The sequence below is a fragment of the Euprymna scolopes genome, chromosome 23 (assembly GCF_053919585.1).
Source record: "Euprymna scolopes isolate OS-2025 chromosome 23, ASM5391958v1, whole genome shotgun sequence".
Classification (NCBI taxonomy): domain Eukaryota; kingdom Metazoa; phylum Mollusca; class Cephalopoda; order Sepiida; family Sepiolidae; genus Euprymna; species Euprymna scolopes.
The window spans coordinates 38,770,344-38,788,315 of record NC_136504.1 but is presented as its reverse complement, the minus strand read 5'-3'; the positions used below and the strand labels follow the sequence as shown (position 1 = coordinate 38,788,315).

The following is a 17,972-nucleotide window of genomic DNA, read 5'->3' as shown; positions in this document are numbered from 1 at the left end:
CTTGGCAATGTCCTTAATGTATTTGTTCCAATTTATATTGCCTGTGAATGTTGAGACGAGGAATTAAGGTGTCAATAGCTATGGCAATCAGCAGTTGAGAAGGTTTCTTGTAATTGTGAAAAGGAGGAAGCTTAGTCTTGATGCAATTTTAATAGGGAAGTCATTTATGATTATCAGGAATAATGAAGCTCTAAGAATCGACCCATGAGACCCTTTCTGAGAAATCTCAAGTCTTCTTCTTGCACTAATATATTAGCAAAATTGAATTTCTTAATTACAAATTTACACATGAATTTTTCTCTTTGACAGGTGGATGTTATTGTCAGTAGTATTCATCCTTCATTAGATTTAAAAAATGGAAGACTCTCAAAAGCTATACTCGATAAAGCAGGTACACAAATGCAAAATGAGTGTTATAGATAATATAAATATGACCTTGTCTTTCCAAAGATTGCAATCGCAAATGCCCGTAATTTATCATCAAAATATGTTTTCTTTGGAGCAATTCCACCCAATGAACAACCTAATGAAGTAAGTATTACACTTTTTTGTTTCAAAACATTTTTATGAATTGCATCAAAAAGTCTAAAAATAAACGAATAGGAGGTACTGATACTTGATTAAATCACTCAATGAGAAGCCTTGATTGATTCTTCTTTTATAAAAGTAAAAAACAAACTCTTCACTTCCTTAGGTTTTATACTCTCTTTCTCCTTTCCATAATTCATCACTTCACCGTTTCCCATATCTTAATAAATTTTTCATTAAAACAACATTTTTGTCATAACAGTTTCTTCCATGGAATAAGTTAAATCCATGTTCTTTTCATTCATTTAAGTCCTAAACAAATGTAATCATTTGTGAAGCGTAAGAAAAGTGTAGTGCAGACTTGCATTGCAATCTAAATGGTTGCTTGCATGTTTTTTGCTATGGACAGCTGAATCAAGTGAGGTGAATCTCAGATGTGTGTACATGCATCATGAGTTAAAGCAAGGCTAATATGTGTGTGAATTCTGTAATTGACTCAGTTGAAGAATTTACTTTTATGTAAGCCAGAAGATGCGGTCACATTTACAGCATATTCAGAAATAAAAAAATAGTTGATTTCCAACATTGAATTCTGAATGTATTTATTACTGTTTAACTGACAAACTAAGATGCAATAGATTGGCAACGTGCAAAGAATTTTGTATCGACCCATGCACATAGCATGCCTATGCACTATTAACAAGTTTATAAACAAAGACGTAAAGAAAGTTCACCAATTTACAAAGAAATAAAAAACTTTGAGGACTTTCAAAGTTTTTTATTGGAATTTTTGGTACTTGTGCAGATAATTCAAGACATTAAAAAATGAAAATATCGAAAAAGAAAGGTTATATTGTACATATCCGTTTTGAACTGAAGATCTCAAAAAAAAAAATTTACTTAATTTGATCGAGTATTTTTTTTTTTACAGCATAAAAACACGTTTTTATGACAGCACGTTGAAGGTAGACATCTTTGAATTTTTTAATTTTTGTTTAGATTTTTAGAACATGCTACAGAGAGATAACTCAATTTAAAGCATTGACACTCCCTCCCCATCTTTAATACTAGCTTTTCTTCCTAAAAATCAAACCTTTTGCTCAGTATCATAACAAATTGTTTTTTCGCTGTAAAAAAAAAAAAAAAACTACTTGATGAAATTAAGTGAATTTTTTTTTCCAGAGAACTTCATTCCATATTCGTAGAATATAAAAGTTTCTTTGATATTTTCATTTTTTAATGTCTTGATTAAACTGTACAAGTACGAATTTTTAAATTAACAAGAGAACAACCTAGTGGAAGATAATAAAAGACTTGAAAAACAGCATCAAGAAAACCTCAACCGACAGTAGAAATGTTCTTCAATACTCTTACAAAAATTCTCATGAGAAAGTTGTTGTGATGCAGAATTGTTGCCTCCTTACTTCATTGAATCAGCCAATGAGAAGCCATGTTCGAGTTGATGGCAAAGAAGAACTTGCTTCTCATTGATTGATTCTCACTTTCTAAAAATAAACAACAACTCACTTCCTTGGGTTTCATACTCTTTCTCTTCTCCATAATTTGTCACTTCCCCAAGCCGTTTCTCATATCTTTATAAATTCTTCCTAAAAAAAGACTTTCAGCTTTATGAAGCATAAGAAAGCTGTTGTAGTGCATTGAGATTGAAACAGTTGCTTGCATGCATTTTGCCAAGGACAGCTGAATAAGTAAGGTGGATCTCAGACATGAGATGAACAGTACATGGGTTAATATGAGTGTGTGAATATGTCTAAAGAATTATAGGATTTATAATTATCTATATATCTATAAAAGTGAGAATGTGTGTGTTTGTGTTTGTGTGTGTGTGAGTAGACTTCTTAACCTATATACTCAACAAATTTTTTTTCTACAGACTTGAAATTCCGTATATAGGGTATTCATTTAGAAAATTTGTTGATCCATCTGCATTCGGAAAAAAAACACTGCTAGGGGGTCAAAATTAAAAATTGGTACAAGGGAGGCCACCGGATTTGTATCTGTTTGTTAACTGTTTCACAGCTGTGCATGCACGGTCATGAAATATGACAGATTCCTTATGTTAAGTATGAGTTGGTTTGAAAACACTTTTTAAAGATCATGTCAAGCTAGTGTAATGGTTCTCGTACTTGACTCACTGTTTTTAGGTTTTGGTTTAAATCTCAGATTGAGCATTTTTTTTTTTTTACTTACACGTGTTTCAGTTTCTGTCCATTTTATATTTTTGAAAATACAAGGAAATCTTAAAAAAAAAAAAAGTTGTTCTATATCATCAGACCAGACTATTATTTCAGAAATTGGGAACTATGGAACATAAAAGTTTGTTCATTGCATATAGTGTTTCTCTTTTTTTTTTTTTTCTTCCAGAACATTTTAAATACTGGTTTCGTTTTGAAAGCTATAATTGTCAATGAAATGAGAGGAAATTAAATTTACTTTACGTTGTTGCTTTGAACGCCTGTAATAATTAAAACAAACACTGGTATAATTAACAATAGTGTATTAATAAAATTATGTGACAGAAGTATACTTCATGATTCTGGGGCCATAACTGCCGTCAATTGTTGCCACAATGTTTAGATGTAACTATATTTACTGTGTCTATGTAAGTCTATTTATTTTTGAAATAAGTAGATAAGTTTATACTTTAACACCTTATTATATAAATATAAGGCCACAAAAAAGGCTTGACTATTATTTGAAAATTGGGAATTATTGAATATGAAAAGTTTGCTGATTACATACTAAAAAAATGCAAGATTTGATTTGAAATCTATAATGCCCAATGAAACAGAATAAAATGGATATTACTTTATTACATGGTTAAATAACAAATTGTATTTTCAGAGTTGATTTTAGTAGATTTATGTTTATTTTAAATGTGTTAAGTTTTTATGAATCTGTTCAATGTTTGTTATTTTGTTTTACTTTTTTATTTCTACATTTCAAAATATCTTGGAACAGACTAGCATGTGTCGGTTTTGGTTTTAAAGCTATAATTTTCAATGAAACCATGGACAATTACCACTTAATAGACAACGCTGACAGTGTGAGGTCAAAAATATGAACCCAATGAAATTGGTAGCCATAGGAGTAGATGTTAGTATGAGAGTAAAAATGGCTGCGACCTCATCTGTAGATGACTGTATTGGGAGAAGTTGTAGAACTGGTAATAATGTAAGAAATTTTGATATGAAACAAACACATATCTGGAAGCATACAGTAAGAATTGGCCTAAGTGATTGGCGGAACAGACTAGCATATGCTGGTTTTGGTTTGAAACAAGGGAAAATTACATTTACTTTATGTTGTTGCCTTGCAGGCATGCAATAATCAAGAGAAATGCAGTGATATAATTAACAATAGTGTATTAACAAAAGTATATTACAGAAATACACTTCATGATTTTGGAGCTATAATTGTCATCAATTGCTGCTACAACGTTTAGATGTAACTATATTTATTGTGTCTATGTAAGTCCATTTATTCTTGTAATAAGTTTATCAGCTTACATCATAACACTTTATTATATAGATAAAAAGCAATAAATTTTATTTCAGAGTTGACTTTAGTACAATTATAAATAGGACGAAACTACATGAAAATTTGAAGGTTTTTTGAAGATTATAATACTAATCCATAGTTAATATTTTATGACAAATTTTATGACAAATACTAATCTATAGTTAATAATCTATAGTTATAGTTAATATTTTATGACAAATAGTAAAAAGAACCTATATGTTAAAACCGCTAAAATGTGCCTAAATCTACATGAAAATTTGAAGGCTTTTTGAAGATTATAATACTAATCTATAGTTAATATTTTATGACAAATTTTATGACAAATACTAATCTATAGTTAATAATCTATAGTTATAATAATATTTTATGACAAATGGTAAAAAAAAAAAAAATATATTTTAAAACCAATAAAATGTGCCTAAATCTGCTTACATTTGTATACATGTGTCCTGGCAGGCCAGCTTCAGTTTTGCTGCTTTTGGATAAATTTTGTGTAGGGTGTTTTTGCTTGGTTGTCTCCCCTGTAGCCTTGCCAAGCCACTTATAAAATAACAAGTTTTATTTCATTTATGTTAATTGTAAATCTGTTTAATGTTTATTTTTTGTTTTTCTTCCTTTTTTTCTACTAGAAATATTTCAATATTTATTGAAGAATGTTTTAAAAAACAGCATTGGATATTGGCATTTAGTCCATTTATTCTTGTAATAGGTATATCAGCTTACATTGCAACACTTTATTATGTAGATAAAAGGAAGCAAATTTTATTTCAGAGTTGATTGTAGTACATTTATATTTATTGTTTAATGTTTGTCCTTTATTTTTCTTCCTATATTTTTTCTGCTAGAACATTTCAATATTCATTGAAAAATGTTTAGAAAATGCATTGGATATTGGCATTACATCTATTGCTTTTCCTGCTCTTGGAACTGGCAACCTGAAATATTCACCCCAAAAAGTTGCGGCCGAAATGGAATCTGCTATTGCAAAATTTCAAGCTAAACCACAGCAAGGTTCCTTGAAAAAGATTCTAATTATCATCTACCCAGAAGGACAAAAGGTCAGTATAATCAAATGCTTAAATAGAAACATTATTTGATGTACATATCTAAAATATAAAATCAAGTCAACCAGATTTTAAAAGTTGGGCCTAAATGAAATTTAATTTAAATTTGATTCTGACTAGCAAATAAAATGCATTGCTCAAAGTTAATTAGTCCAGCTTGGATGATTGTTAATATGGAAACAATAATAAATAATCACTTAAAAATGCTTTTCCATTGACAATTTCACGTTATCAACTAATCCTATGGAAGGTCTGTGGGGTAATTATCTATCATTAATTGATATGAGTTTAGAATGATTCTTTCTCTAATTGCTTTGATGAAAGCAAAGACTGATTACTTCATAGAATGCATCCATAATTTACTTAAAGCATTATATCTTATAGATGATCAAAACTTTCAAACATTATTCCCATTATTGCATCTGAGGGCCTCCCTACAATGTTTAACTATTTTCTTTCTTTGCTATAAACATTATTCAGCTATTCAGGTTTATGGTGTCGTTTTTTTTTTTATGGAAATCGCTTGAGAAAAGGCATGAAATCACTTGATGTAAGGAACTAACAAGAGCAAAAGATGATTATTGCAAAGACAGGAAATGCCTACTGACCTTAGTCTTGAAAAGAGCAAGTTAGTAGGTAGAAACAAAACAGTGAGCAGGAAGAGAGTTCCATAACCATGCAGTCTTTGTGTGACAGAGTGCAGACGTGTGTATGGAAATGCATATGAAATATGAAATGACGTCACTGTAAGGAAAAAGACTATAAAGAGGAGAGAGAGAGAAATCAGAGCCATAATGAGAAGTCACGTGTGGTAGGAGAAAAGACGAAATAAATGTGATTGTTACAAAACAAAAAAGGAGTTAAGTTTTTTTTTTTTTTATACAGGCATCACCACATTATCAAGGCCAAGAGGTCACTCAAGGATAAGGGTTAAAGACTGTACAGTAGAAATTGGACAATATAGTAATCGTTAGTAATGAAAATTCGGTAAATTTGATAACTTATATGGAACGGCTCATGAAGAACTTATTTACGTTTGACTTGAACACAACCATATTGTAGTCAGCCAGAAAGCAGGAAAACGGAAGACAATTCCACAGGCGTGCAGTTCTAAGAAAGAAGCTTTGTTCATGGAATCTACGTTTAGGTTTAGGCACAGATAAAGAGTGGAGGGAATTATTGATAGTGTTTTCAGCTAGACGAGTGTTTCTTGTGAAAGTTAGGCGAGGGGGGACCATAGACTGAATCTCAGTCGAACACTTTCCATGAAAATAACGATACATCAGAGACAAACTCGCAACATTTCTTCTGTGAGATAGAGGTTGCAGGGAAGAGAAAAGGACATCTCCTACGAGGCTACGAAGTCTATCTTGAACTCTATCAAGGCAGGACAAGTCCTTTTTAGCAGCTCCTGCCCAGATGTGACAACAGTATTCCATCCTTGGACATACCTGGCTCTTATATAGATAGAGAATTACATCAGCAGTGAGATATCTACCGGATCGATAGAAAGATCCCACCATTTTTCCAGCAGCCTTGACAACAGATTTGATGTACGCGTTCCATTTAAGATCAGGAGTAATAGTCAAGCCCAGAAGCTTGTCAAAACTGAAGACGAGAGCCATTCATTTCAATTGATGCCAGATGTGGATCAGAATGTTGATGATGTAAAGAGAGAAGCTTGGTTTTAGATGCATTAAAAGTAACCAGCCACTCCTTTCCCCATTGTACTACGTGCTCAAGATCAGAGGAGAGAGAATCGGAGAGAACTTGGTCGTTTACTATCTTAGATGTGCTACCATAAATGGTAGTGTCATCAGCATAAATGTCTACAAATGATGTAAGGATGTGATTTGGAAGATCATTAATGTAGATCAGGAAAAGAGTTGGGCCCAGGATGGACCCCTGAGGGACACCAGCATTAATACTGTGAGCTTCTGATTTTTGCCCCTCAACTACTACTCTTATGAACCTATCAGAAAGAAATGATTTAATAATTGAGAAGACATTTCCAGCTATACTGTAGCTAGAGATCTTGTGAAGTAAACTTTTATGCCATACACTATCAAAGGCCTTAGATATGTCAAGAGCAATTGCTCTAGAAAGGTTCCCTCCGGCGAGAGATTTGCTAATCTTATGAGATATAACTGTAAGCACATCTGCTGTAGATCTAGCAGAACGGAAACCAGATTGAGTGTCACTAAGAAGGTTATTTTTGTTGAGCTGCTTGATTACTCCTGTATTTAACACAGATTCCAGTTATTACTTGTTCTATTTTCCTTGTGATGTAGACTGCATACAACATGTGGGTCACGTGTGTACATGTGTGTAATGTTACACTTGGAAAGGAGCTACTTGAATAAGAATATTACAATGAGGTATCAAAATAGCGAATTGATGGAGACCACTAGACCAACAAGTTAAACAAGTCAAAAGAGCTGGAATAAAGGAAGCAGGAAATAGATTTGACAATTTTGAAGAACACATGTCATAATAGTATTAACAGAAAAGACTCAGACTAGCAACATTATGTCTGTGAGAGAGAAATTGCAGTGAAGGAGAAAGTGGGGTGTCAATTAAATTACAGACATGTTTCTGCAATTTATTAAGATCTTTCAAATGGGACAGAGATTGGTGCTTGTTAAGATAGAGTCGACAGATCGATTTTTTAAATATGTCGTTTTCAGCAAAAACAATATTACTTACTTAATTGTCATGCCGAAAATAGTAATATATCCAAAAATTACGAAAAATAATCGAGTAAAAAGTTATATCTAAGTAAAAGTAATTTTTACAGAAAATTGGGAAAAATCCCATTTTTTTCTTTAGACATTGTAAAGTAGACAGTAAAAGTCTACATGCAGGGGACATAACTATTAAACGAATATTTTAGATTACTTATGTCATTGCTGCAATATTTGTTGTCTATTATGGCCTTGTAGTTTTTATATAAAGACAGACGAATATTGAAGGTTGAGAACCGATTTTATTTACTACCAACAATTTGTATTAGGAGAGGCAAAGTGTTCGTAGGATGGAATGTGATTTAACAAAGGAGATGAATGTTCGTAAAATGTTTGTAGGTATGTATGACTTGACAAGGAATGAATGTTCGTAAACTGTTTGTAGGTATGTATGAATTGACAAGGAATGAATGTTCGTAAAATGTAACTTATCTTTTGAATGATTGAGAGGGGTAGGGTAGGCCGGTTATCCTGCTGTTGGTGATGCGTCTCCTGACTTGTAACTGGAAAGTGAGAGTCTTCTTTCATCAGCTCTAGCAGCCCGGCGTCTTCGTCTTCTTTCTCCTCCTCTCTTCTTTGGTTTGTGTGAATTAGGCATTGTTTAGAATTGAAGGCGTTTGGCCCATAACATGAGAGCATAGTCGGCTTAAGTTCACTGGTGCCTTATTTCTTTTTCTTCTTCATCTCTTTAGGTCGGGTGGGAGAATCCGTCTGTGCGTTCACTGACGCAGCAGGGCGACTTTCCTCTTCCCGCTTTTCGGTTCCCTCAAATCCTTCATTTTATAGTGGCAAACTGACTCCCAGCGACTGTGATATTTGAGGTGTTTATTTTAGGCGCGGAGCTCTGCCATTGGTCGATAATTATTTTGTGGTTATCTTATTTTTTTCTTCCCAAGCGGAAGCGATGCGTGGCGGCATATGCAAAAGACGATTTTTCATTTTGTCTCTCATGGTGGATGTGTTAACGTCCAGTTCACTGCTAATTCTCATCATGTTCCCACACTATAGCGATAGACTTTTTTTACTAAAACCACAATAGTAGTTGCTCTACTTGATGAACTTTCATAATTTTTTAATATATTACTATTTTCTACATGACAATTAAGTATGTAATATTGTTTTTGCTTAAAACGATATGTTTAAAAGATCAAGTTTTTGACTATAGCTTAACAAGCACCAAAAACTTATACAGCAATGATGTTTTCTAAACTTTTCAAATTAACTTTAAAACAAATGAAAAATGCCAATAGCTGGCACTTTCTGGAGTCTAAAAACAAAGGGAGATAACGTAATTTAATAATTCAAATTTGTGAGAGTCATGTTGTAATGCCTACAAATTCACATCATTTGCTTAAAAATGATTATATCCTCACAAGCACCGAAAGATTCACCAGCCCAAATATTATCTATCATTCATATTGAGGCCAAAATAGATAAAACCCAGGAAAACAGTAAAGCTAAGTACATCCAAGTGTTTTTTAATATAAGGAATTTTAGACAGGCACTAATGCCTATTGGAAGTCTTGGTTCTCTTTTTTTATTGTAGCGAAATTCGACAGCCGAAAAATGGAGTTTACATTAAAAAACAATGATAACCATTTACATTTTTTGTCAATTTCAACAATAAATAATGTGAGGCCCCGTGTTTTGACAAGCTTCTGGGTTTGACCTTTACTCTTGATCTGAAATGGAACACGTACATCAAGTCTGTTGCCAAGGTCGCTGGAAAGATGGTGGGATCCTTCTACCGCTCCAGAAGATATCTCACTACTGATGCAATTCTCTATCTATATAAAAGTCAAGTACGTCCAAAGATGGAATACTGTTGCCATATCTGGGCAGGAGCTGCTAGAAGCAGCTTATCCTGTCTTCACAGAGTTCAAAATAAACTTTGTAGCTTAGTGGGGGATGCCCACTTCTCTTCCCTGCAACCTCTTTCCCACAGAAGAGATGTTGCGAATCTGTTTCTGCTTTATCGTTATTTCCATGGCAAATGCTCATCTGAGCTCCAATCTCTGGTCCCCTCTCGCCAATCTTTCACGAAAAACACCCATCTAGCTGAAACCACGGCCAATAATTTTCACCACTCTTTATCTGTGCCTAAATCTAAATGTAGATTCCATGAACAAAGCTTCTTTCTCAGAACTGCACGCCTATGGAACTCTTTTATGTTAGTTTGTTTTTTTCAGCTGACTACAATTTGGTTGTCTTCAAGTCCAACATAAACAAATTCTTGATAAACCGTCCCATTAAATACTCCAATTTACCAAATTTCCTCTACTAACGATTATTATGATATGTTCCCATTGACTACTGTACACTCAATAACCCTTATCCTCGAGTGGCCTCCGAGCCTTGATAAGTGGTGACCCTTTTGTAAAAAAAACAAAGTACTGCACTCAAATGGCTCATTTGTACAGTATCAGACTGTGGATGCTAATGTTTGATCCTAATCTATGCTGATGATGGCTTAAAACTAGAAACATGCATGCACATAGGTATACTGCTTATGCATGTAATAATATTTAATAATAAAACTAAATAAATACATCCCATATAAAAATAAAGGCGACCCACATATATATATGAATAACAAGAAGAGCATATAGCTCTTTTTAAAAAAATACTAAGGTAGTAAAAAAAAAAAATAAAAATAACAACAGCATTTCGAAGTTGTTAATATTGCTAAAACAACAAATCTGCATTAGTGTTGGGAGATGAACAGTAATCAAGACTCTGAAAATTTTAGAAAAATTTGTGCCTATTTTTCGATGCCAAAAACGATTCTTTTAATTGTCTTTCTCAATGGATTTTGTTTAAAGGAAAATCTTCCACTGCTGGAAGTGATGATAAAATAGTAAATATTTATCGATTTTAAATCACAAGTAAAACTAAAATCAATAGATCATCCTTTACAAATGTGTTTTTATGTTTGAGAAAATATATACACATTTAACACGTGTTTTTACAGTAATAGGGAAAAAATAACAACTCTATAGTTAAATATTTAGAGATTTATAAAAGAATTGGAATCGGTAATTGTGTTGGAATCGGGAATTTAGTATGGAATCAGTAATTGCATCGGAACAGAAAAAATATTAAACTTGTCCCATCACTAATATATATATATTAGTGGCCTGGCAATGCCACAGGGGAGACAACCAAGCAAAAAACCTTAAGCAAAATTTATCCTAAAGCAGCAAAACTAAAGCTGGCCTACCAGGACACTATATATACAAATGTAGGCAAATTTGGGCATATTTTATTTGTTTGAAAATATAGATTCTTTTTTACTAATTGTCATAAAATTTTAACCATAGAATAATATTATAATCTTCAAAAAGCATGCAAATTTACATGTAGTTTTGTCCTATAGAACCAAAGATATGAACATTTCAATATTCAATTTGGCAACAAGTATAGATATATCCATATATATATACATAATGAATAAATGACAAAAGTCTATATTTGAGATTTCATGATGTGAATCATCTTACAATTTATTCCTTTAATTCAGTTCACACTTACAATTCTTGGCAGTATCTGTTTCGTAGCACAAAATCAATCACTTTTGCCCTTAACTCATCAGAAGAAATATCGACACTCAAACCACCAAAAGGAAATAAAATGTATTTGGGCATGATTAAAAAATCCAAAAATTGGAAGAGAAGCTGCAAATACCTTATATTTTTTTTCGTTACGCCATTTTGAATTTTAGAAATAAAGTCTCTAAAACCCACATATTCGTATTAACAAATAACATTAATTTAGGTATATTCTGCCAGAAATGTTCTATTTAATAATTAGTAAATTTATTATTTATAATTTAAATATCCATATTTACCCAAATTACATCAAACATTATAATCTCTTACATATGTTTGCATATAAGAAACTACCCCCCTCCCCCCAAAAAACACTATTTTCAATTTCCGGTTGTGTTAAATTAATTATTAATCTGAATTTAAAACTATACGTAATTAAGTTCTTATTGTTATGTCGCAAATTTATCCTCTTTCAGATAAATTTGACGCGAAAAAAACTAGCCTGCAAAAAAAATAAAAGCATGAAATAAAAAGGGGGGGTAAAGAATGAAATATAAAGGTCTTGTTTCAAAACAAAGAAGAAATTTTATTTACAATAAAATTAGTTGCAAATTTTCCCCTCTGCGGACATTAAATTCAAAAAACGCCAAGGTAACATATAATGAAAAAAACAACACTGGTTCTCATTAAAATGTCGTAAACAAAAACGAACACAATATTATGATTCAAAATAGTAGTTCCTAATCACACTCTCATATGCAATAAATTTTAGGAACCTACTCACAAATTGATGGTGGTCAGGCATGTGCCTTTTTCTTTTCTCATTTCAAAGTCTTTTAAAAAAATTACACTCCTTCCAAATACGTGCAAACTGTAGCCATGTAAATAGTTTTCAGAAGTACTCCTCGTCGCGTCCCAGTATTCTATTGCCGGATATTCTTCTTTGAAGAAGGCTTGTCAAAATTCCATATCTGCGCCGGGCAATGAATCTGCGTCCACTCTCCATGCTGCCTGGAATCCAAAGGAGACTGAATTTCGCGCTGGGCTCGTGACGTCATCAAGGAGCTAGCATTGCTTTTTTTCTTTAAATTAAAGGAAGTTTTGTACAAACCTCAAAATATACAAAACTAAGAATCATAAAAGATACGAAATACAGAAAATCAAATATAAGAACCAGAATAAAAATAATAAAAGTATAACCAGGGACGATGCACTATTATTGGTACAAAAAAATCCCAACAGTTATAATTAAATTTATTATGACATCAATTATAATTCTTTGTATTTCTTAATTCTAAAACTATAATTTTATTTAGTTGAAACTTATGAATTCACTATATAATCCATTAACATAATTGTTTCCCTTGAGCGAAAAATATCAAAAATTAAATTTTTAGTCAATCAACTAATTACTTCTGACTGTGATACTAGCCTCTTGCTTCAGTACTGGTCTTTTTCACCACCTTGGATAATACTCTTGATTTCTTTTTGAAAAGGGGACATATTTTCTCCTGAAATTAATCAAAGTTCCATACCACCAATGAACTTTATGTACTCCGGACTTGCCAGCAGCTTGGTTTGGTAACTATTATATAGTGAGTAGAGGAGTGATAGATGAATAATCTTTCCACATTGCTCTCGGCTTTCAAACTTCCATATATATATATATATATATATATATATATACATATATATATATACATATATATATATACACAAGGGGTGTGCAATAAATAATGCCCCTGACCCACTCCTACTTGTCTGATCTAGCTGAAATTTTGCATGTGCAATGATTTATATCTCTACGGATTATGTGTCAAATTACAGCTCTGAACTAATTGTGGTTTCTGTTTTACAGGTGTTTGAACTGAGTCAGATGTGAAATGGAGCCTGTTGAATGTTGAGCAGTGATCCGGTTTTTGTATTTGAAAGGACGCACACCACATGAGACTTTTGATGAAATGAAAGAAACTTATAGTGATAATGCCCCATCATATGACCTTGTAAAACATTGGCATCATGAATTCAAACATGGCCGGAAGTCTGTGGAAACAGCTCCCAGACCTGGTCGCTCCCCTTCTGCCATTGATGAGGCATCTGTCCGTCAAGTTGAGGCTGCCATTTTGGAAGATCGGCGCATTACTATTCGCCAAATAGCCCAAGATGTCAAGATTAGTACAGAGTCTGTGGAAACTATCATTTATGACCATTTGCATATGCATAAGGGGTCTGCCAAATGGATTCCCAGGTTGCTCACACCATTCCAGAAGAGAGAACACGTCGAGTGTTCGAGGATGAATTTGGAGATGTGCCAAGAAGATGAGTGAAAGTTTTTCAAAAGACTGATTACACAGGATGAAACCTGGGTCCATCACTATGATCCAAAGACCAAAGCTCAGTCAATGCAGTGGAAGCACTTGGACTCACCACCTCCAAAAGAAGGCAAGGATGCAGCCCTCCGCTGGCGAGGTCATGCTCACAGTCTTCTGGGACCAGGATGGAGTAGTGATGACAGATTTCCTGGCAAAGGGTACAATTACAGGAGCCTATTATGCTTCACTTTTGAGGAAATTAAGGGAAGCTATCAAAATCAAGAGGCGGGGCAAGATCAGCAAAGGTACCGTCCTCCTGCAGGACAACGCTCCAGTCCACAACTCGCATGTCGCCAGATCAGAAGCACGGGCATGTGATTATGAAATCCTACCCCATCCTCCCTACTCTCCTGACCTTGCACCCTCTGACTTTCACGTCTTCCCAGCCATGAAGTTGTTTTTGAAAGGAAAGCGTTTCCCAGATGATGCAACCTTGATTTCTGAAGTCACATCGTGGTCGGAGGACCAAACTGGGGTGTTCTACAAAAACAGTCTCCAGAGCTGCATCAAACGATGGGAGAAATACATAACTCTGGGTGGTTCCTATGTAGAGAAAGACTAATAACTGTTCCAAGTTTCGTTGCTCTACTGCTATGGGAAGTGGGTTATGGGCATTACTTATTGCACACCTCTTGTATATATACACACACAAACATTTCAGCTACATATGTGCATACATGTTTCAGCTATCGCCTTATTCTAGACATAACTTCATCAGGCAAGTCCAACAGAACTAAAATCATTCGTCTTTTTTACTGTTGAACTGATGAGACTAAGCCTTGAAAAATGCGCAAGCTGAAACGTATTCATATATGTCGCCAAAATATTTGTATGAATAAAAAATTATACTAATCTGTAGGTCTACTTGTTATTGAGCACTATTACCTCAACACAGTAAATTTGTCAGGTTAACTCTTATGAACAAAAAACTCACCATTTTTAATAATTGTTAGGATACATGTTTTGATGATTTGAATATTTGGTGATTCAGTTGGTTCCAGCTCGTTGTAACTCGCACTTTGTCCGTTTAGAAAAAATTTAAAAAATTATTTATTTTTCAGGGAAAGGACACCCTTTCTATATTTAAAGATACGTTTGCCAAATCCAAAGGTAAGATGACATTTTTTTTTTTTTTTTTTGATTAAGTCTCAGATTAAACGTGTTTCAGATCACATCTCAGATTAAATTAAATTATTTAAGCCACAGAATATTAATGTTTCGGAATTTTTGAGATGATGATTGGTTATTTGTATTATTTGGATTCAGCGGACTACTGTTCTCATCTTGAGTGTGATTTTCACAATCACACTCAAGATGAAAACAGTAGTCCGATGAATCCAAATAATACACGTAATACTAAGTTATTTTTATCACATTAGATTTAATTTGGATCATTGTTTTCTTCTTGAGTGTTATTTTCACAACGTTTCGGTTGATGTAACCACCAACCTTCTCCAAATATATCTTAACAAGTTTTTTTTTATCAAACTCAGGAATCTGCACAGAATTCAGAATGGTACTCTTTATTTTATCCATGGTAGTAGTTTGCTTTTTTTTCATCAGTCTTGACCGGGTAGAAGTCTTAAGTAATTCGCAATTGCTTTCTTAGTATTGCCTACACTGAGAATCGAGCTTTTACTCTCTAGTTTGATACAATACACCTGAAGAAGGTCAGAGGTTACTGAATTGAAACGTTGTGAAAATAATATTTAAAATGAGATCAGTAGTCCGAATAACCGAAATAATCAATCCTCATCTAAAAAATTCTAAAGTAAAAGCATATTTCTTGAGACATGTTATTCTTGGATTACTTCCCCTGTTTTCTAGATGGTGGTAGGGCATCCTTAATGAAATATCTTCCAACAGATATTTTAACTAAAGAAATTTATCACAGTCTTAGACTAATAATAATAATAATAATAATAATGATAATAATAATAATAATAATAACAATAATAATAATAATGATAATAATAATAATGGTAATAATGATAATAATAATGATAATAATAATAATAATAATAATAATAATGATCATAATAATAATAATAATGATAATAATAATAATAATAATAATGATAATAATAATAAAAATAATGATAATAATAATAATGATAATGATAATAATGATGATGATAATAATAATTAGTTGTAGTCGTTGTATTATTATTATAAGTAGTTCCGTGTAAGAATGTTACTTTTCTGTAAAAAAATTTTTATTTACTTTTAAGAATGTTTCACATAAGAAAAGAAAGTTGACAGTTGCAAGAAATAAATATTACATTATTTAAATAAATATAAGAATTTTTCACATTAAAATGTTAATAATAAATAATAAAAATTAATATTATAATATTACATACTAGAAGGGCCCTTTAACCGGTGTTGCTCAGTGAAAGCATGCCCCCTCCTCCTAAAAAATGAAATTACAGTTGTTATTGGCGGACAATCCCCAATGTCCTAATGTTAAGAACGGGTTTCGGAATAGACACCCCTAACCTCCTCATGTCAAGAACATTGTATAGCGTAGACACAACCAACCTCATCGTGGTAAAAATGGGTTTTGGAATAGACACCCCTGTAGTACTATCGCTCCCCGGGAGGGTTACTTGGTTGATGAACATCTTGGGAATGCAACCAGCTCCACGGAGAATGAACGATATCCAACGATATCTAAACGATAGGCACATGCTGGAAACACAACGAAAACGGCTCGATCTGTTGTCGGCTATAACTGTTTGGTACGGGTCGCATTATGTGTGGTCATTGCAGGCATCTTCCCATCGTCGTTTGTTGCGTGTTCATTGCAGCTCTCTGTCGTCGGCATTAATGGTATACTGAAATCGAACACTTGTATGAAAACAGTGACAAAATACATTTTTATAAAAATATAATTTATTAAACAGTTAACAAGTTAGGAAACATATTTAGTCGACCCATCGCGTACAGCGAGCAGACCTCAACTGTCTTTACAACAATCAAATTATATTTAATTTCTCTCTTTCTTCATTGAAAGAGAGAGAAAGGAAGTCAATGAGAGAAATAGAGAAAGAAAGAGTGAGAGAATGAGAGAGAGAAATATGCTTTTCACACAATGTTTTAGTTTTCAACTTGAGATATCCGCGTGTAAATCTGACCTTTAAAAGTTTCATAACACCTGTCACTCAAACCCAACCGACATGATCTAACGTTCCCAAACCCAAAAAACACCTGCATGAAACGTTTATAACTGCATCACAAAGTCAGGCACAAGGTTAGAAGCTAGATATAGGGGTTATTAATGTAGCAGCCCCCAGCTCCCTTAAAAGGGGCTACGTCATTGTGCCACACCCCATTTTGTGAGTGAAGGGGGCTGTCTAAGTATGGGGCCCAAGTTCCACCTCGATATATGTTGTCAGAATACCCACCCTCAAAGACTAAAACCCACAAAAAAAATTGGGGGTAGGTGGCAGTGTCATGCGGAGAGAAGTACTTTTTTTTTGCGTAGAACATTGAATTACAGTGCATAATGCATGTCATTATATCTCGAAAACTACTTGTCTCTGCCAAAGTTAAAATAGATTGTTTTATTAGAAATCGTCAGTTTAAAGGAAATGGTGTAGTTGGTACTAAGGTAAAAAAAAAAAAAGTACCTAAAAAAAAAAAAAAGCTAATGTCTGAGCAGTGTGGAAAATGATTTCTGAAAAGAGAACTAAATAAAAAACAACTCTAGTAAAAAAAAAAAGAAGAAAATAAAAGGCATTATATAACAAATACGTATATCTGTAGGGAATAAAGAGGAAATTTGTACTTTAGCAGTGTAAATTATTTGACAGACAAAGAAGGTTAAAAAAAAATCTAGTTAAATACAAAGTGAGTGAAAAGTAATTAAACTGATAATTTATCTTGATGTAATTCAAGCTTAGAGTGTAAAAATGTCTTTTATATAAAAAGAAATAGTTTTTATGATATCGATAGTGTAAAATAATTCTTTTTTTTTTTTTTTAGCTTAATCAACCCAATCTAGGCTCGGTACCACTTTGATGTAGGGGGCTACTACAACTCTCTCTTCGGGCCAAGATCAAAGTGTAGTATCTGTTCTTCAGATGCTACACTTCAATTTCTTGTTCTCTCTCAGTGGAGAAATCTATTAAGAATGGGACCATTTTTATTTTTGTTCCTTTTCTCCGCATT

The 17,972-nt window shown here is 33.1% G+C and overlaps 1 protein-coding gene across 7 annotated transcripts in view; it reads left to right on the top strand.

Annotated features, from left to right (window-relative positions):
• LOC145245843 (uncharacterized) overlaps window positions 1-17,972 on the top strand; it is a 98,278-nt gene that overhangs the window by 66,820 nt on the left and 13,486 nt on the right. For all 7 annotated transcript variants that reach the window (XM_080107503.1, XM_080107499.1, XM_080107500.1 and 4 more), the window contains 2 exons: window positions 4,917-5,129; window positions 14,861-14,909. In XM_080107503.1, coding sequence (XP_079963629.1) covers window positions 4,917-5,129; window positions 14,861-14,909 — 262 coding nt within the window. The remainder of the gene's footprint in view (window positions 1-4,916; window positions 5,130-14,860; window positions 14,910-17,972) is intronic.